At 39.5% G+C, this 21,897-nt stretch overlaps 1 protein-coding gene across 3 annotated transcripts in view; it reads left to right on the top strand.

The window, feature by feature from the left end:
• Nucleotides 1-3,740: 3,740 nt before the first annotated feature.
• The window catches only part of LOC128108273 (endogenous retrovirus group K member 5 Gag polyprotein-like), a 34,059-nt gene continuing 15,902 nt past the window's right edge, over nucleotides 3,741-21,897 (top strand). Inside the window, exons 1-3 of one of the 3 annotated variants that reach the window (XR_008217406.1) lie at nucleotides 3,741-3,848; nucleotides 8,912-9,079; nucleotides 9,320-10,476. Coding sequence is in view for 2 of the 3 variants with exons in the window: in XM_052734632.1 (XP_052590592.1) it covers nucleotides 3,923-5,344 (1,422 nt within the window). In the remaining variant the exon portion in view is untranslated. Of the gene's footprint in view, nucleotides 9,080-9,319; nucleotides 10,477-16,511; nucleotides 17,971-21,897 lie in introns of those variants that run through there. The other 2 variants (XM_052734632.1, XM_052734631.1) reach the window with 2 other exon arrangements.

Here is a 21,897-nt window from a genome sequence, read left to right as displayed (position 1 = left end):
CAGCACGAACATCCTGCGACTTCAAGCAAAAGATTTGTCATTGCCAGAAAACTCAGTTCGGTGGGAGTGATGGCATGTGAGCATGCAGAGCCTTTGCCATCTGGTTTTGAGAAAGGAAAACATGAATGTATCAAGCAAATGCCTCCCTGGACTGCACATGGTCATTTAAAGTGTTTTCTGGACTGGGTCTCTGCTTTTCAAGATTTAATATAACAGCGGTTCTCTTTACTCAGAAACCAAGAGTTCTAACAAGCATGAAAAGCATAGAGTACTGAGACATAAGAGTAGTTTTTAATAAGGCTTCCAAACCTGAACAAGCATGTATATCACCCAAGCATGCACATGAAGGTATGATCACTCGGCTGACTCTAAACTGGGGCTTGGGATGCATCTTCGTAGATGGTACTGAGATTCCTGCTCCTGTTAAACAGAGCACTGTGTCTATGGTTGCTGTGCCATTTACGTCTTTAACACACATTTGAAATATACTCCCAAACCTAATTGTCAAATGAAACCAAGTAAGTAGTGAACATTTTGAAGCTGTTTATTCTCTTGCCCTAGAAATGATTTGGTGAAGACACACCAATCATATTTATTTCAGTGTCTCATTGTTACTAATTAGAGAAGAAAGTACATTCTCTTTAAATTTCAAGATCTCATTCCACCAACATATTCAGCTCTTTTGCTATTTAAAAATCATATTTCAATAAGAAACTTCAAGTAGTGACCTAATGAGCTGGTGATAAAACTAATCCCAGGCATCAGAGCTGTATTAAGGGTTGAATTAATATTTTGCCCATGTGTGAAAAAAATGGAGTAAGTGGCAATAAGTTAATAGATTCTGTCACTAGTGGAGCAAACTAACTGCTTTTTAAAAAACTAACCCTGAACTTTATTCTCACTTCCTACTTAATGGAGAAGGCATGCTCCATGTATTATTTGTAATAGAAAAATCAAGTGATTCTCTCTTGGCTTCATTCTCTCTATAATTTTAACTTTCTATATTTATCACATGCGCCAAATTTGAGTGAAAGCTTGACATGCAGTGTAATTACCCCAGATACTTATAGGATGTTTGGTGCGATGAGGCAGGTTCCATTACAGTTGTCATTACTTCAGTAAACCACTCTGATGTCTTTACAGTTATTTTCTGTTATAAAGGGAAGGAAACTGAAAATTAAGACATTGGTCCTATTTTAAACATTTCAGATGTTTCAGGGGCAAAGCATAAAACTACACCTATTGAATGCGATGGTCATGCAAGCATCCCCTTTGTAACTCTTACTTACTAGCTCTATAGGTGTCAGATGTAATTTTGGTGACACTAAGGATCCTTCTTAACAACCTCTGCCCACATTCCTCCAGGAGAAACTGAAACTGTAGCTTCTGGAATTTATCTTCCTCATCAATGTCCTTGCTCAAGTTAGGGAAGACAATCTAAATAATCTATTTGTCTCCTCTGTCACAGTGCTCTGATTGCCAGCTGCTGGAAGGTTGGTTTGTGTCTGCTCAGGAGTTATTATATCTTCATTGTCTTCAGCCACAGTTTGATCTTGTCTTTAGGATGAATCTGCTGTTATCTATCATCTACTTACCTGTTTATTAGTCTGTCTTTTTGTCATGTTGTGAGGAAACAGGCCACATGCATGAGAAATAAGGGCTCTACTCTTGAGCAGTAACTTGAGCTCAGTAAGAGTCTTTTAGATATATTCTCTCCTTCAAGGTACTTAGTATCAATTTCATTGCTTCCAGCCCAGGTGTACAGCTCCTCAGTCTCCTATTCTTTCACTTTGGTTTCCAGATGACCAGTGAGTCCTTTAGGTCTGCAGTCCCCTCAAAGTGTAATTCTTAGATACACTCCTTCTGTTTGGCAGACTTCTTCTAGCTTTATGACTTCTCTGGAAATGCTGCTCTTCCTCTCATCTCCAACTTACCTTGTATGTTCCTTGGAGCACAACCTCCTTTCAGTGTCTGTCATCCGCAGTTCCTTCATGTTGAAGCTTTCATTCCTTCAAATTTTTTCTAACAGTAAAGATTACTATAAAATAACAACAAAAATTACTACCATGTCCCTTTGTGGCTAACAATCCATCTCATGTGTAACCCTCTTCAGATTTATTTTACAGAAGAAGGTCTACTTTTCATAGCTTCACAATTTTATCTTGTATTTTCTCTGAAAACAAAATTCATTGATTTTACATTCTTCAAATCTCCAGTGATATCATATTACAGTTTAATGAACATTTACCATTTTCTGTTTCTTATAATTTGTCAACTCTTAGCATAATTAATACTCTCTGTCATCTGAAGTTGTCTCCCTTATTCTTGTCTAGAATCACATTTTACTTCATTTGCCACTGTCAAAGGTATAAAATAAAGATTACTTTTAATCTCAAAAAGTAAAGGAAATAATTAAATTTTTTTTAAATTGAAGAGATAGCAATATCCTGTGCTTTTTTTCTTCCCAGACTGAAAACACATAGTTTTGTTCATAGACTGCTGTTCTGAGATTTTTCCCAAATAACAGAAAAGGATTTAAAACACCACCCAGATCCCCTCATTGCTGAAGGCTGTTTGTTCCACCTGGAAAAACATATCCGGTGAACACTAACGAGAAAGAAGAAAGGTTCACCTTTGACAAAGTCATGCCTTCTTTACTCATGACCTTTCTGTATGCACAAGTCACCCTTATATCCAAGGCCAGACAACATCATGGTGACATTTCTAACTCTATCCCCAACCATTTGATACTGGGTTCCTTTGTCTGTTGATCATGAGTTATTTTCTGACTGTGAGAAAATCCAGTAAGGATGTAAAGATATTGTTTACGATTTTGAATGTACCTGGTCTATTCAAAAGTGGGAGAGGTAACTTTTAAGGATGAAATACTGTTTCTGGAGTTATAAATAATTTACTTGATATAACTTGTAAACCTCCTTGTTCCTGTTCAGGTTTTAGGTTTGTGAATCCCCTACCTCTTCATTCTTATATTTATAGTGAGAATAACAATGATGTGTACCTCAGTAGATTTTTCCTTACTTATCTAATTGATTCATTGAAAACACAACTGCAGAGAAACAAAGAAGAAACACTTCTTGCTTTGTAGGTGAGAGTCTGGTGCTCTCCAAGACACCTTGTATTTCTCAAGACTTTGAAGATTTTTTAAAGTTGTCTAATACAGTAGTTGAGTGGATTAAATGATAAATTGTACGATGTGTTCAGTATATAGAACTGTTTAATCATGTAATTAGGACAGTTACCATGAGCACAGTCTTGATTCAGTGCTATGATTTCATGTTTTGTTCTATTTACATTTCAAAAAAAAATTACATTAGTAATCTGTAGTGATGATGATGGGAAAAACATGATCTGAGAGTGGTTTATTTCTTTTGCTTTTTCCCTTTTTCTTTTTGCTATACCCTATCAATTCAATCTGTTGGGAGCAGATGCTGAACAGGCCTTGTGCATAGCCTGTTTGCTTGCCCTAAGTTGCCCTAAGGTGCCCTTTTGTCCTTCCTCTTTTCCTGTGGTCAGTAAGTCACAGGATGTTTACGATATAGCTATTGCTGGAACATTGTTTCAAGAATCAGCTCTCTGCTTGTGGTCTTCCTGTTTGGCTGAGCTGCTGGGACATGGATGGGAACCTGAGGACCGTACCCTGACCCCATGGAGAGTAGGAAGTAGCAGGGTATATAAGGCTGATGGATAGTCAATAAAAAGCTCTCTTTGAATAATGAACCATGGTGTGTCCTGAGTGCTGCTTAACCTCGACGTCCCTCGCCAGTTCTTGGTTCCAGGCCATGTGGGTTGCAACAGGTGGAGGTCCCACTGAGACTTGGAAAGAAGGGGTAAGCATATGAGGCTCACCTTCACAAAGGAAGGGGGAGGATTGGATGTAACAGAGTAAAATAGGGTACGTACCATGGGGGATTCCACAGCTAAGGCTCAGTTGGCCACTGAGTTGAGAGAGCTGTTGCAAAAACAAGGAACAGGTATTAAGTCTAGTACCATACTGACATTTGTGGACACTATAGCTGAAGCTAGACGGTGGTTTCTGACAGGAGGAGGGTTGAATATCCCTGATTGGGAACAGGTGAAACGTGATCTACAGAAGGCATTGAAGGATACGGGACCAGAGGAGTTTCCTATTGCAGCCTTTTCTCTTTGGAGGCTGGTAAAGGATGCGCTATTAACTGACAAGGTGAAAGTGAAGGAACAGTTAGCAGAATGTGAGCAGGCTTTCGCCACTGCCCAGGAAGCTGAAACTAATGAGTCTTTAAAAGGGGAAAAAGAGGAAGAGAAGGCTATGACACCCCGCAAGAAACTTGCAGTTCAGGATGATGAGAGTGACCTGGAGTCTATATATGAGTTGTTGGATGAGGAGGAGCAGTTAGAGAGAGAGGCCGAAGAATTACAACGGCGGCTGCAGAAAACGAAAGTAAAACATAAAGAGCCTTCGGCTCCGATCTGCTGTCGTCCGCCTCCTCATAATCCATACTGGTTGGATAGGGACAATCAGGGTGATAAGGAGGAAGGGAAATGGAGGGGAGTTATCTGGCAGGATACTGTGCAGGATTATCCCATTTCCGAAACTGTTAATGCTGCTGAACAAGCTGTCAGAAATCATGTACCGTTGACATTTAAAGAAATGAAACAATTAAAAGAAGCAGTGAGCAGTTATGGTCTGCAGGCTCCATTCACTGTGACACTTTTTGAGTCCTTTTCAGCTAGCTATTTAACACCTAGCGATTGGCAGCAATTATGCCATGCTGCCCTGTCTGGAGGAGATTATCTCTTGTGGAAAAGTGAGAATCACGAAAGATGCTTAGAGCTGGCACGCATTAATGCGAGGGCCGGTCAACCCCAGAGGAATTATGACATGCTGGCAGGCGCAGGGCAATATGCTGATATTCAACAGCAAATATTGTATGACCCTGCCACTTACACTCAAATAGCTAATGCAGCGGTCCGAGCCTGGAAATCTCTGCCAAACCTTGCTGCGGAAGAACAAATTTCAAAGGTCTTGCAAGGTCCTTTAGAACCCTATGCAGATTTTGTTTCATGGCTTTTGCAATTGGCAGGAAAGATCTTTGGAGATTCTGATCAGGCTGTGCCAGTAGTTAAACAGTTGGCATATGAGAATGCAAATAAGTATTGCAAAGAAGCATTAAGAGGGAGCAAAGGCAAGAGTTTGAATGACATGCTTCATGTCTGCAAAGACATAGATGGTAATCATATTACTGGACAAGTTTTAGCTGCTGCCATAAGACATGGCTTGCAAGGCATGAATGGTGAGGTGCTCGACCTAAAGGATGTTTCCAGTGCAGGCAGGAAGGCCATTTGAAACGTGATTGCCCACAAAACAATCCAAACCAGTCACCTGGAATATGTCCCAAATGTAAAAAGGGTCAGCACTGGAGTAGTGAATGTAGATCTAAATTTGACACACAGGGTAACCCACTACCTTCAGGAATCAGGGGACGGGCCCCGCTCCGGGCCCCAAAAGCCAGAGTGTACGAAGCTATGCAGACCCAAACAGTAATCCCAGGCAGTGGTCACCTCTGTTTCATTCTACAAAACAACCCCTTTCAATTGACCAACTCAGTCAAGGAACACCAGGAAGTGCAGGACTGGACCTCAGTTCCACCGCCAGAGCAATCTTAACCCCTCAAATGGGACCTCAAGCACTACCCACTGGAGTTTATGGCCCCTTACCAAAAGGATCTGTGGGACTGCTTTTGGGTAGAAGTAGTGCGTATATGAAGGGCATAAGGATTTTGCCTGGAGTGATAGATAATGACTATGAGGGAGAGATAAAAATCATGGCAGAGGCAACACAGGGGGGCTTAGTGATCCTGCAAGGGGAGCGTATAGCTCAGCTACTTCTGCTTCCTATTGTTTCTACAAAAAAATAGAAGTTTATGTGTAGCCCAGGGAAAGAGAGGTTTTGGGTCCACTGGTACTCCTCAAGCATTCTGGGTAGCCCACCTAGACTCTAGGCCTAAATTAGAATTAAAAATTCAAGGTAAATCTTTTATGGGGATTCTTGATACTGGGGCAGATGTATCCATTATAGCCAAAGAATATTGGCCTGCACGATGGCCTCTGGAGGATTCTACAGCAGTGTTACAGGGCATAGGACAGACCAGACCACAGAAAAGTGCCTGCATATTGAAGTGGAGTGATCAGGAGGGGCATGAATGACATTTTCAACCTTATTTTGTATTAGGTTTACCTACTAACCTGTGGGGAAGAGATGTGTTAGAAACCATGGGAGCGGTTCTCACTACTCAAGCTCTAAAGGGAGAAAATCCATTCGTTAATAACATAATGATGGATATGGGATGGACACCAGGAAAAGGGCTGGGAAAGGCAGAGCAGGGTTGTGTTGCTGCTCTTACTGCCACCGATGAGGTCACCAGCCTACCTGGAGATCAGAGAGGCTTAGGGCATTTTTAGTATGGGTCACTGGTGTTCGGCCTTCTCCCACACCTATTACTTGGTTATCTGATGAGCCTGTGTGGGTAGATCAGTGGCCCTTACCACCAGAAAATTGAGGGCGGCCCATGAGTTAGTGCAGGAACGATTGTTGGCAGGGCATATTGTCCCTTCCATGTCCCCCTGGAATACTCCTATTTTTGTTATCAAGAAAAGGTCTGGAAAATGGAGACTTTTACAAGATTTACGTGCAGTAAATGCCACTATGCAGTTAACGGGGGCTCTTCAGCCAGGCCTTCCCAGCCCAGTTGCTACTCCCAAAGATTGGCATATGATAGTGCTAGATTTGAAAGATTGCTTTTTTACTATTCCTTTGGCTCGGCGAGATTGCCAGTGTTTTGCATTTTCTGTTCCTTCTATTAATTATAAAGAACCATATAAGCAGTATCATTGGGTTGTTTTACCTCAAGGAATGGCTAATAGCCCCACTATGTGTCAAATGTATGTTGCAGAAGCCATACAACCCATTAGAGCAAAGTTTCCATATGTATATATTACACATTATATGGATGACATATTATTGGCAGCATCCACCCAAGACTGTGTATTACAAGTTTATGCAGACTTGCAGCAAGCACTTGCAGCTGCAGGATTAGTGATTGCCCCAGAAAAGGTACAAAATATGGCTCCTTATCAATATTTGGGATATACTATAAATTCTGTAGGGGTATTTCCACAGAAATTATAATTTCATATTGCAGAATTAAAGACATTGCATCATTGGCAGAGGTTTTTAGGGGAAATTCAATGGCTCCGCCCCTCATTCCAAATACTCACTGGAGAACTTAAGATGTTTTAAAAGGAGATTCTTCTCCGACTTCCTTAAGGACCCTATCAGCAGAAGCCAAGGCCACTTAAGGAAAGGTAGAACAAGCACTACAAGAACTCCAAGTGCAACAAATAGATTATACCAAGCCCTTATTATTGCTAATTCTTCCCTCTGAATTTTGACCTACAGGAGTATTTTGGCAAACAGGGCTCATATTTTGGGTGCATTTATCTGCATCCCCATCTAAAACTTTGAATGCATATTATGAATTAGTAATTTAGCTCATATGGAAAGCTAAATATATGGGGGAATCCTTGTTTGGAAAGTCTCCTGAGTGCTTTGTACTCCCTTAGACACAAGAAATGTTAACTTTTCTTGTGTACTTTCACAGGCTATATAGATAATCTTTATCCAAAACATAAACTTATAGAAAGCTTTAAAGTGTGTAGTTTTATTTTTCCCCATATTGTAAAACAGGAACCTATTAAGGGTTTTTGTTTAATTTTTACTGATGCATCTAAAGGAGGTTTTGCTGTGGTCATCAATGGAGATGAGGTAACGTGGATGACAATGGCCTCCATGACTACATAACAAGCTAAGATTACAGCTTTACAATTGGCTTTGCAAGTTTACTCTTTAGAACCTATAAATGTCTATACTGATAGTTGCTATGTGGCCAAAATGATGCATAGTATGGAAACCACTCCATACACTGGAAAACAGTCCACAGTACATTCTCAATTACAGCACCATTCAAAGGTTAATTTGGACTAGAAAACATCCTCTGTTTGTGGGCCATATACGAGGGCACTCTGGTCTTCCAGCGGTGCTTGCAGAAGGCAATGCCACTGCAGATGTAGCTATTCATTTCACTTGTGTAGTCACCACCTTTGATCAGGCATTTCAATTACATCAGAAATTCCACCTCAATGTGCAAACTTTACAGCATCGTACTGGCTATACTCACACTGAGGCCTTAAAAATTGTATCTACTTGTGCCACTTGTGCTCCTTTTATTCATGTACCATCATCAGGTGTTAATCCTCGTGACCTACGTCCCAACCATATCTGGCAAATGGAAGTCACGCATATTTGAAGTTTTGGAACTTTATCATATGTACATGTGTCTGTGGACACGTATTCTCATTATATAGTAGCCACTCTTCACAAGGGGGAGCGTGCACAAGATGTAATTAAACATCTTTTGGCTGCTTTCTCTTGTATGAGAGTTCCACAGCGTATTAAAACAGATAATGGACCAGCTTATGCCAGCCAAAGTTTTCAGAAATTTTGTTCACAATGGAATATAATTCATAAAACTGGCATTCCCTATAACCCTCAAGAACAAGTGATAATTGAACGAGTGCATAAACATTTAAAGACTTATTTGCAAAAAAAAAAAAACAAAAGAAGGTGAGATGTACAGGGATGTACAGGGACCCCAATTACTCCTTTCCATTATTTTATTTATTTTAAATTTTTTACTTGTGGATGTTCATGGGCGTACTGCAGCTCAATGGCATTTTTCGGTCCCCTCTCCCTCTGAGGTTCTGGTCAGGTGGAAGGATCTTTCCACGGGCACATGGCAGTCCCCAGCACCGCTATTGGCTAGGGTAAGGGGAGCAGTTTGTGTGTACCCTCCAGGTGCTGAGAAACTAATCTGGATACCAGAACAGTGTGTTTGACCTGTGGAACAGACACAGAAATAACATGAAGAACCTCATGATTCCGATGGTGCTGATGGTCCTTAGCCCTTGGGTCTACACAGAGTCTTCATGGAGCCTGGTTAAGAATCCTCCAGTTTTGTTGCCAGTAAGTATTGAAAGCTCTGTGTTTCCTGCTGTCTTTGCCTCTAATTGGACTATTGGAACTGCAGCTAGTAATGTTAAACATGATGTGCAAAGCATAAATGTCACCATGAATTTACATAATTCCCTATGCTTTGCTTGAAATGTTATTGTAGGATTCAATAACACCAAATTTTTTCTTTATTCTCTGGAATGGCTCAGGTGTGGGAGGGGAGGAGTTAAATTGTTCAACTTTGAATTGCAGCCTAAGTATTAATTGCTGGAGTCCTAATGTCACACATGCTGTGGTGGTGAGAATTCCTGCCTTTGTCATGATGCCGCTGGAATAGAATGCAGCAGAATTTCCTTTGCAACTCCATCACAGCATAACTGCTGCTGTAATTGCTGCCATTGCAACTTCAGCTGTTGCAGCCACTGCAGCTTGATTGGCTATTTCCCAGGGAGTGCAACAGGCTACTACTATTAATGCCCTCTTGGAAAGAGTGGCTGGTGCTTTGGACATCCAACAGACTTTAAATGGACAATTAGACAACATATGTTATGTGCCTATGGGTTTTCTGAAATATGTGTAACCCCTCATATTGTTGTGAATGTATCTGCTAAGGTTAAAGAATTGAATGATTACTTGAGAGGGCCATGGAATGCAACTTTTGTAAATTTTACTTTACAATTAGTTCGTGCCATTGTTCATATTAATGAAACTGGAGTCACTCCTATTGATGAAAATGTTTGTTGGCAAGCTATGTCAAAAATTGCTGAATGGGTTACTAGAAGGTCAGGGTCCATTTCCCTACTTATCCTGTGTATACTGGATCTTGGGCTCAGATTCTTCATGGTGTACCGATGGCGTCTCCAGTTTAGTCGAGGCCAATGGGCAACCAAGCAAGCTTTATTAGCTATGCAGCCCCCTGAATCTGCTCAGGTATGGTTACATATGTTGGAATGATAGTACCCAAAGACAGGCAACTCCGGTGCCATGCTGACGACCTAAGACAGGGGATAGAAGGGCCTCCCCGAGGACGGGTAAGTCAGACAGGGTGCTACAGGTGTCCTAAGACAGGGGCTATCTGTGTGCTTTAAAAAAAAAGGAGAGGACATGTTGGGAGCAGACGCTGAACAGGCCTTGTGCATAGCCTGTTTGTTTGCCCTAAGTTGCCCTAAGGTGCCCTTTTGTCCTTCCTCTTTTCCTGTGGTCAGTAAGTCACAGGATGTTTACGATATAGCTATTGCTGGAACATTGTTTCAAGAATCAGCTCTCTGCTTGTGGTCTTCCTGTTTGGCTGAGCTGCTGGGACGTGGATGGGAACCTGAGGACTGTACCCTGACCCCATGGAGCATAGGAAGTAGCAGGGTATATAAGGCTGATGGATAGTCAATAAAGAGCTCTCTTTGAATGATGAACCACAGTGTGTCCTGAGTGCTGCTTAACCTCGACATCCCTTGCCAGTTCTTGGTTCCAGGCCGTGCGGGTTGCAGCACAATCCATTGCCCTCCCATGTGTCTGTGGTTTTCTCTTATTGATACTCCTTATTGTTCTTTTCAGATGTTATTTCTTAATAATCCCTACACTGTTAATACTCAGTCATATTTTTTATGAATTTCATGTCAAATAACCCAAATTGCAATAAATAAACAAATAATCAGAATGAATCAACCAGGACTTATGTCCAATCCCCTTTCTACTTGTTTATGTGGCCTATGGACTACTGCTCTGCTTTCTTGTAGAAATCAACATTTGTGCTACTTCACTAATCAGAGGGCAGTGTTTTTAAAAGGGACCTTTTAACACAATCATAGTCACAATGACACAATGATAGCTAGTTGAGAAAAAGTAAACCTACCATAAATAAATGTCTTTTGAGAATTGATTGGATACTTTACTTTTACAAACTTAAGATGAGAAAAACAATATTGTAAGAAAAGAAATATTGAAAGAAGACATTTCTTTTCTTTAGTGCATCATGGCTACACAAAAATGTCATGTTATTTGTGCAGAAGTCAACAGTCAGGAAGAATTCCCTCCCTTGGTGGGAAAGCTGTTGAGCTCTTTATGGTGACAAAATGAAATAAAGCATTTACATCTCCAGTGTCTCTGAATCATGCTTTATGGCATTGTGTGGGATGGAGTGAGTGACACTTTGCATGATTCTATCCCATGTATTTTCTTTCCAAAATTATGTAAACATGAATATTCATAGAGTATATGTGAAAATAATTGACATTTAAATGCTATAAATGTCTTAAAACCCATAAATACAGTAAATGTTATTTTATGTAGGGCGGTATTTTCCTAGGTGGTTCTGTAGTTATTTAAAGAACTGTTCTCTGTTTAATTCAAAACTATATCAATATCTTGATTCCCAGTACATCATAATCCCCCTGATATTTGTCTGACATTTAGATTGTACAGAATGCTTCTACTCTTTAACTCATCACACTTTCACACTGTACTTCTGAGAGTCTGTCCCATGTGATGCTGCTCTGGTGTGGCTCTCTGTAGGTGGAGTTTTCCATCTAGACCACTGATCAGCTCTGTCCTGACAGCTGCTTCCCAAATAACCACACAGCGAGTAATTAATTATAAATGCTTGGCTGGTAGCTTAGGCTTGTCTCCAGCCAGCTCTTACAATTTAAATTAACATATATATATATATATATATATATATATATATATATATATATATATATATATATATTACCCAGAGGCTCATTTACTTCATCTATTAACTTCCCATGTTGCTTCTTACATGTCTGGCTCACAACTCCTCTGACTTCCCAGGGTTCTCTCTGCCCCTAAAATCCCACCTAGCTATCAGACAATTAAGCTTTTTACTAACAACAAGAGGGACATATCTTCACAGTGTACAAATGAATATTTCACAGCAGTTCTCCAAGTTAATTTCCATGGATTTTTGAGGGCATGTCAGTTATTTCTTTAGAAAATATACTGAGCAAATATAATGGTTTTCATTCATTGTCTATATATTTTCTTTATTAACAAAGTGTTGAATCTTCAGTTGTTGCCACTAAACCCAATACTCAAGTGTAGGAAGCACTGCTCAAGACACACACTGAGAGACCCACATTTGACCTTACTCATGTCATTCCCACCTTGCGAGACCCAAATTTGACCTCATCTGTGTCATTCTCACCTTGAGAGACCCATATTTTAGCTTATTCATGTGTCATTCCCACCTTGAGAGACCCACATTTTAGCTTACTCATGTGTTGTTCCCTTTTATTTATTTTTCACTATCTTTTTATTTTTATTTTTGCTAAATGTTATATTTCTTCTCCTTGATACTTTACAACCGTAAGCTCACTAATTCATTATGACCCTTCCAAACATTATGTGTCTAGAGGACATATAGTTCCTTATGATGCTATTAGCATAATTATCATTCTCAAAAAGTACCATGCATACAGCCCATGTGAAATATTGGGATAACTCTCTAGGTAAACATTCCAAGCATATCTACAGAATATAGATGAGTATGTGATTAAAAGGATAGCTTTAATATATTTTTAAGTAAGATGACATCACAAACATAAATCACAAACGAGTCTTAATTAGAAAAGCCTCCTGTCCTTCACTGTGAAGGTGCTAGAAGGTCCTGAGAGTCAAAGGAAATAATCTCTAGAACCGTACTCAAATATACTGCTGCTATGAGGCTACCAAAGGTCCCTGTGCTTCTTTCCAGATTTTCCAGACCTACAGACCATAAACCTTCTCTTTTAGGCCAATGAAAAGTCACTGGGCCCATAATTAGTCACAATCAGATGATATTTTATGATTGTGGATCACCAGTGTATAAATGTAAAAAGAACTTTATTAAGTTTTGTTATATAATCACATATTTTAAGTGTCTCTTTCTCATAAATTGGCAATAAAATTATCCAGTGAGAACAGAGGAGAATAATGTGTTTGCATTCTCACTAAGAATGGCATAAGATATTGAGCTCTTTCATTTTATTTAAACTTTAAAGTTAGGTTCATATGTAAGAATACTTAAATAAAGTTGGATTCATGAATCTGGATAGGTTTAAAGACAACTGTTATGATGCACATAAAAATTCAAACACATTAATGTGCACAATTAAATGCTTATAACACAGGAGGATAACCACCATTCAATTGCTATTATATCTTAGATTGTAGCCTAAAATTTTAAATGAAAGACTCACATTTCAATCATAACCAACTTTGATTGGTCAAACATTGCTAATTAACTTTTCTAATTTTAATGATATTTTAAATACTTTCTCCAATAATTTGACTTAAACCATTAGTTATTCTAATTTAGACAGTCCTGCAAAATCTGTAGACTGTCAATAGGAAATTTATCTTGAGGCCATACAGTACTGTTCATATTTCTAACTGGGAACAGTTTGACATGAATTAACCAGATAGTTATGGGTTTTGTATAAAACAGTATTTCCAATTTTTAACATTTTTATAGAATGTGCCCTATTATGTAAGCCTAGCTTGTGGTACAGGTTTTCTTCTAAATCAGTAAAAGCATATTTCCACTAAGAAAGAGTGAATACACACACCTGAGTTTTTCCAGATGAGATGTAAATAGGTAAGGTCTTTCTATGTAATCCCATGTTCTTGGCCAGGTAGATGTTCTATGAAAGACTCAAATCATGGTATTTTTCTTTTTAAACATTTATTTTAGTTTAAAGAATTATATACATGGGTACCATGTTTACATAATTACACTCCTTCCTCTCCCCCATTTATACCTCACTCCCTCTAGCTACCCTCATCCCCCATACTCCCTCTCAGATTCACAACCTCTTATAGATTTTTATATATACACATGTCATTATGTGATATATTTAATGTATATGTAATATATGTAGCATATAAACAAGTACATATACACATACATGTACATTTACATATATATGTAAATTAACATGTATATATGTTAATACAACTGAATGAGTCCATTTACTGTCACTCATATGTTTGGGTTTAGGGCTGACTACTTGGAGTTGGAATAACTGTCAGAGATCTGGTCACTAGAGAATCCTGAGTCAACTTTTCTAAGCAGATATTAATTGCCTAAAGCTCTTCTTTCATTCAATCAGGGTAATACATACTTGTATAATGGAAACATAAAACATATGTATATATGTAATATTTTCAGAAGACCAAATTAGAAGAATGTAAACTATAAATGAATTAGATTTGATTGTGGGTGTCTGAGCACACTATTGATGAATCACTGACACTCAGATACATAACTGGGACTGACATAATTCGTGTATTATGCATTCTATACAATCTAGCTTTCATGTCACTAATATTAAGTATAACTGTAAGTAAATTTGCTGCAACTCTGTGGGTTTGGCCCTGGGTTTTGGCACCAAAATGTGTGCTTTGCAACTCTGGGGAAAGGTATCCTGACTACTTGGGTTGCTTAAGACAGCTCTGATAGCTGGAGCTGAAAAAGAGACAGCTCAGCCCTGGAGGGCGAGGTATCCCAGACACCTTGAGCTGCTCAGGACAGCTCAGCCCTGAAGGTGTCCTGGACACCTGGAGCTGCTCGAACAGCTCTGACAGCTGGAGCTGCAGAGACAGCTCAACCCTGGAAGGGAAGTTTTTCTGACTGCTCGGGTATGTCAGGCCTGAAACTGCCTCAGCAGGGAAGGGTATCCTGACTGTTTGGGAGAGTCAGGTTATACCTGGTGTGATGGGGGATGATCTCCCTGCAGGATATAACAATCCTGCTCCTCTCCTGGAGAGCTGCTACAGCTGGGTTTTACTCAGCCCCTACTTAAAGGGGCTTCCTAGTAGAGCTCTGCTTCCCCAGCCTAAGATGTTGCTTCTTTTGCTTCACTCTGCAAAAGGCAAAACCCCTGCAGAAATGTAGCAATCTCCTCCAGCTCCAAAGAAAAGTGTTACTTTTTCAGCTCTCCCTTGCTCCATCCACTGAGGGACATCTCAGCAAGGATCTTCTGTTTAGCTCCTCTTTGCTCTTTCCACTGAGGGACGTCTCAGCAAGAATCTTTTCTACACCAGTGAATGAAGATATTCACACCCAAAACTCTTTTGAGAAAGATTTATTTGGGAAGGAGGAGTCCAGGAAAGTAGCTGCCTCTCTACCAGGGTGGAGAGAACAGCTCACAACAGACTAGATAGGGTGGTTTACAAAGGATGTCTTGGGGATGGAGTCTCTCAGGGGTTGATTTGGGGCCCAGAGTTCTACTGTCCTGCTTTGTGATTGGTTGGTTTCACAAATCAGTTGGCCAGGGGCAGAGATGGCTCTGATCTGAGCCAAACTGTATTTCTTTCACAGGCCTTACTTAGCTTTTTGACACTAATTCTAAGGCCAGGTCACATTTCTTTTACTGACTGTGATTCTAGAGACCAGGTGTGTTTCTTTGGTACTAGTTTCATGGGTTTGGGGATAAAGTATTCATTTCTCTGGCTCAGGTCCCAAACCCAGGCTGTATTTCTTTTCCTGGTCCTCAGCCCCAGGGCCAGAGTTCTACTGTCCTGCTCTGTGATTGGTTGATTTTATAAGTCTGTTGGTCAGGGGCAGAGATGGCTCTGATTTGAACCAAACTGTGTTTCCTTCACTGGCCTTATCTGAGCCATCTTTCCCTAGTTCTGGGCTCCAGAGTCAGGGTGGGTTTCTAAAGACTATTGTCTAATGATTCAGTCTTCCCCTATTTTATGTTATGTCCAACCTGCTGTTATCTTATTGTGGTGATTATCATGAAGTCCAAAACTGGTAGAAAAAATGTGCTAGATGCAATCAGCAAAAAGTGTCTTAATGTGCAGAGCAGTACTGTCTTACAGCTGATGGAGCAGGACCCCCAGGCTGAAAATATCCTTTTCTTAGTCATGCATGTCCAAGGCTAAAGTTCTCATTTCAGTCCAAATCATCACCCTGTGAAGGATTATGGCACAATCCAAACCTTAACAGTATTCTAGATGTAGTTGCTTTTAGTTGTAAATATGCAAGACAAAAACTAAAACAAGTTTTCATTAGGAGACTAAAAGACCTGACCTCAAGACTGGGGTGTATATTGTGCATGCTAGTTCCACATAGAAGTGATGAAAGTGATGAAGTGTGTGTGTGTGTGTGTGTGTGTGTGTGTGTGTGTGTGTGTGTGTTGGTGTGATATGCAAGACCTCCTAAGGCACATGGCTCACTACTAGAGCATCTCTGAACCAATCAAGGAATGCCAGTGATTGTGTTTAATCCCAAGTTCAGTGACTGATCTTAATAGTTTGGCTCTCATGTTTGGTGCACTACTATCTCTCTGAATTCTTCCTTTGAAACTTTGGTTAGCATTATGATCTTAAATTGGGAGAAGTGACAAACTACAAATCCCCATTTATTCATGCAAAATTAACAGATTTTCCTTTTGTTCAAAGCTTTCCAACTTTAAACTTACTTCCTTTCACCTCATCCCAGATGCCCTAAAGTCCAGCAAGCTGTGGGGATTCATCATCCAGAGTCCAAAGGGGAAAAGTCCACTAAGAAGAAAGCCAAGTGTCTCTTAATGTGAGGTGATGGGACAATGAAGATGAAAGTTGGAAGGTTTAGGAGGTAATTTGCATGCATGGAAATCCTTAAAATTAACAGAATTTTGGCTATAATTACAGGACTTCAAAAGAAGGAAGATATTGGCAGGTAGGGAGGTGCCAGAGGAGCTAGGCGAGGACAAAGAATAAGATGAAAATAAAGTATATGAAAAATGTTATAATAATAAAAGAAGAAAGGTAAACAAGGCAGAAGAGCAAGTTTGGGAGAAGACAACTGTGATCTGTGGTTCTATGTAGGCTCTCCAGGATGAGCGATTGGACTCAGAAAACTGAGGGGTATATTGAGCATAAAGGGTTTATTCAGAAGAATTGGGCAATTTGTGGATCGAGCATTTATACCCATTTTCATGGTACCTATAATGACATGTAAATACATAACTTATGAAATTTTGTTTTAATATATGTAAATAAATAGAATTTTCCCATGATATTCTATACCAAATCATCTCATATTTCATGAAAAGATGTTGTTTAAACTAGAAACACCTAGAAACCCTTTTATAATACTGGATTTATAATGACATCGTTTCAAATGAGCTGAAGAATCAATAATGCCAGTTTTCCATATTGTACTTCATTAACTTTAAAATATTAATTTTTTACTTTTAGATTCATTTATGTGTATGTGTGTGTCCATACAGGTGTCTGCAAAATCTGCACTAGAGCCCACAGAGACTAGAAGTGGGTGTCAGATCCTCTGGAGCTGAAGTTACAGGTGGATGTGAGCTAGCTGCTGTAGGGAATCGAACTCAGTTCCATTAGAAAAGCAGCAAGCACTCATGTGGATTAACGACTTCAATCTCTATTAACTTTCATTTTGTATTTTCTTACATCTTCAAAAACATCATAAATTGTAAATGGAAAAATTCAGCATATCAAAGTAAATCCAAAAACGTAAAAAGTACAACAAAACCCACTATGGAACTTTGAATGACAATTTAGCCATGTTTTCCTGCTGGTCTATAATATATTATTGCTGACATTGCCTAGTGTACTATCATAGGGGTAATTAAGTCATCCATATTCACAGTAATGGAAAGCAACTTAATTATTAGAAGTAGACTCTAGGGATCCCACTTACTTTTGTTTTTTAAATTATATTAGTTCTCTGAGAGTTTCATACAGTGCATTTTAATGATATTCACCTTATAATTCTTGGCCATTTTATCTCCTTTATTACCCTGCCAATTTTGTATTCTATTATTTTTTAATCTTTAAGACCAATCTCTCATCCCCAAATAATCATGGACATGTGATCTTCCACTGGAGAGTGCTTGGCTTACCAGGTTACCAGGGATTATGAAAACCTGCTCTCACTGTCCCGGCAGGTAAAATTTTCCAGTAGCTCTTTGGCAAAGGGTGGGGTTCTGTGTCCCTCTCCTCTTTATGTGCTTGGAGTTGGTCTTGCTTGGGCTTGCTCAGGTGCTATGCATGCTGTCATGAACTCACACGTGCAGCTTCCCTGTTATGTTCACATAATAATATTTAATAATATTTCCTTGTAGAAATCCACTGCCTTGGGCTCTGACTCTCCATTTGCCCCTCTTATCCAATGGTCCTCGAGCCTTGGGGTGGCATGTGGTATATGTGTTCTGTTTAGGATGGAGAATTCTGTAGTCCCTTGTTCTGTGTACTTGGCTCAGTTTTGGGTTATTGTGTAATTTACCACCTACTATAGATGTGGCTTCTTAGCTGAGGGATGAGAGATGCATTGATCTTTGGAAATAACAATAAGTCATTAGAAGTCAGTTTTATACTATGTCCTTTTAGCAGCATAGTATAGCAGCATAGTAGGTTCTCCCCTAGACATCATTACTATGTAGCCATAGGCTTTTAGCTTGATAATGGTGCCAGGCATTTGGTGAGGGGGGACTTAAATTCTATCGGAAAATTGGTTATGTAGACTTTTAGGGATTTTTAATTCGTGAACTTGAAGCATGTTCTAGTTCCATCTTGTAGGAGTATTATGGTTTTTTTTTTATCAAATTTCTGCAGATGTCTGGTTCCCAGGATCTTAGTGGGTCTTGGATAACTGCTTTTCCATCATTTTGCAAAACTTGTTCTTCAGCAAAAGTGAAATGAGCTGCTTCAGAGAACAGAATGGCAGGGCTTCCATCCAAGTCTACTTCACAGTATCTGCTCCTAATGGTTTCCTATAGTGTAAAGACACAACAAATGTTAGCATACACCCTAGTGCTACTCCCTTCTATATTTTGAGAGAGGGAAGGAATCCATAATGTGCACATTTAATTTAATGAAAAGCATGTTGAAGTCAAATCTCTGCGTGTCTGCTTGAGTCTTATTCATATCCTTCTGAACTATTTGTTCTTTCTGACTTAATAGAATGTCTTTTGGTAATCTGTTTTATGAGCCATTAACAAAGACTCAAACTGGGATGACTAATTAAATTGGTGCCTGCCTACTCCTTCTCCTCTTTATCTTCACAAGTGATTTCAACCAGGAGAGATTTTACTGATTTGAGATGATTACCTACATTTTTGTTATATACATCCTCCCCCCATTTTCTTGGCCAGTGGATTTTCCAGTAGAGAGTTTTTCTCACAAAGGGACAGGTGCAGATATCTGTAGACCATTTTGATGGTCAAACCAAATGTGGTTGTGATAAACATGCAGTAAACTAGAGGTAAGATACATTGCTTGGCATCCTGCACTATATAATATGAACTCACCATCAACATACACATAAATCTTACTGAGCCTGAGATGGTACAGTGCCAGCTTTTGAGGAAACCTATATTTTCCATTTACACTGGAAGTATATTCCTTGATTTTCAAGCAATGGTTCACCATTGCTTATTCTGTTATAGTAGCCATTTTTTATTCTGTTGTTGAAATTTTTATTCATTTACACTTTATTTTTATCTTAATTCTTCTCTCATACATTACATCCCAACTGCAGTTTCCCATCATTCAATTCCCCCATCCCTCTCACATCTCCCTCTCTTCCCTGGATTCATTCCTCCTTTTCCCTTAAAAAAGAGTGGGCCTCCCGGGGATATCCACCTATCATGTACTAACAGGATAAGAGTAAGACTAGGCAAAAGTCCTCATAAAAATGTTGAAGCAGCAACCCAGTAGGAGGAAAAGGGTCCCAAGTGCAGGCAAAAGAGTCAGAGACACTCTCCACTCACACTGTTAGGACTCCCACAAGAATACCAAGCTACACAACCATAACATATATGCAGAGGACTGAGTTCAGACCCATACAGGATCCATGCTTGTTGTTTCAGTCTCAGTGGGCCCTTATGAACCCTGCTTAGTTTATTCTGTGTGCCATGTTCTTGTGGTTTCCTTGACCCTTCTGGTCCCTATATTAATTCCTTCCCCTCTTCTGCAAGATTGCTCTGGCTTCACCCAGTGTTTGGCTGTGTGTCTCTGCATCAGCTTCTATTGCTGCTGAATGACACATCTTGAATGGCAATTAAGTTAGACCCTGATCTATGATTATAGCACAAATCATTGTGAATCATTTTATTGACTGACTTTTTTTTTGTCTGTCATGTTTTGTTCTACCCCGAGTCTCTGGAATGTCCTGCCTCTGGTTCCTGGCCATCTAGAAAGTATCAGGAGTGGGACCCCTCTTGGAGCATAGACTTCAAGTTAGACCAGGTATTGGTAGCCCACTCTCACAAGTTCTGAACCACCATTGCCCCCAGCATATTTTGCAAGCAGAACAGGTTCTAGGTCAAAGGGTTTTGTGGCTGTGTTGGTGTCCCAATGCCACCACCAGCATCCTTACCTGGTCACAGAAGATGGTTAGTTCTGATTTTGTATCCTCCATTACTGACAGTTCTCACTAGTGTCATTCTCATAGATTCCAGTAAGTTTCCACTGCCATAGGTTTCCACATTGCCTTCCTGATGCTCCCAAATTCCAGTTGTTTCTTCCTGTACTCTCCCAACATCACTTCCTCTTCAACCTGATTCCTGTTCCCATTCCCAACTGAGCCTGGTCTAACCACAAAACCTGTTTTATTTCTCATTCTCAGGGAGATCCACGAGTCCCCCTTGAGCTCTCCTTGTTACTTAGCCTCTCTGGGTCTATGAATTGTAGCAAGAATTTCCTTCACTTAATAGCTAATATCCACTTATAAGTGAGTACATGTTTGTCTTTCTGGGTCTGAATTACCTCACTTAGAATGATTTTTTTCTAGATCCAATAATTTGCCTATAAATTTTCTGGTGTCATTGTTTTTAATAGCTGAATAATACTTTATTGTGTAAATGTACCACATTTTCTTTATTCATTCTTGTTTGAGGGACATTCTAGGTTGTTTCCAGGTTCTGGCCATTACAAATAAAGCTGTTATGGATATAACTGAGCAAGTGTCCTTGTGGTATGAGTGGGCATCCTTTGCATATATGCCCAAGAGTGGGACAGCAGGGTCTTGAGGTAGAAGATTCTAAATGTTCAGCAGAATCACTATATTGATTTTCAAAGTGGATGTACAAGTTATCATTTGCACCAGTGATGGAGGAGTGTTCCCCTTGCTCCACATCCTCTCCAGCATGAGCTATTACTTGTGTCTTTGATCTTATCCATTCTGACAGGTATAAGTCATTTTGATGTGCATTTCCCTGGTGACTAAGGATACTGAACATGTTTTAAGTGTTTCTCAGCCATTTGAGGTTCCTCTGTTGAGAATTCAGTTTATATCTGTATCCCATTTTTAAATTGGATTGTTTGGTTTGTTGATGTCTAGTTTGATCAGTTCTTTATATATTTTGGATATTAGTGCCCTGTGAGAAGTGAAGTTGGTAAAAAATTTTCCCATTCTGTATGCTGATAGTTTATTCTATTGATGGTATTCTTTGCCTTACACAGCTTTTCAATTTCATGAGATCCCGTTTATTAATTGTCTGTCTTAGTGTATGAGCTATCTGTATCCTGTTTAAGAAGTTGCCTCAAAGGCCAATTTCTCTTATTTTGAAGGTCAGTTTATCTAGTTTTATGTTGAGGTCTTTGATCCACATGGTCTTGAGTTTTGTGCAGGGTGGTAGATATGGATTAATTTGAATTCTTATACATTCAGACGTCCGTTTATACCAGCATTATATGTTTAAAATGATTCCTCCCCACCAATTATATATTTCCAGATTCTTGATTTAAAAAATTCAGATGTCTGTAGCTATGTTCATTGATGTCTGGGTCTTTAATTCAATTCCATTGATCAATCTGTCTGCTTATATGACACAAACATGCAAATATTACTAAAGCTCTGTAGTACAGCTTCA

The sequence above is a fragment of the Peromyscus californicus genome, unplaced genomic scaffold (assembly GCF_007827085.1).
Source record: "Peromyscus californicus insignis strain IS unplaced genomic scaffold, ASM782708v3 Scaffold_13__1_contigs__length_99412109, whole genome shotgun sequence".
Lineage (NCBI taxonomy): Eukaryota > Metazoa > Chordata > Mammalia > Rodentia > Cricetidae > Peromyscus > Peromyscus californicus.
Note: the sequence above shows the minus strand (reverse complement) of the source record. Positions and strands in the feature narration are given on the sequence as shown.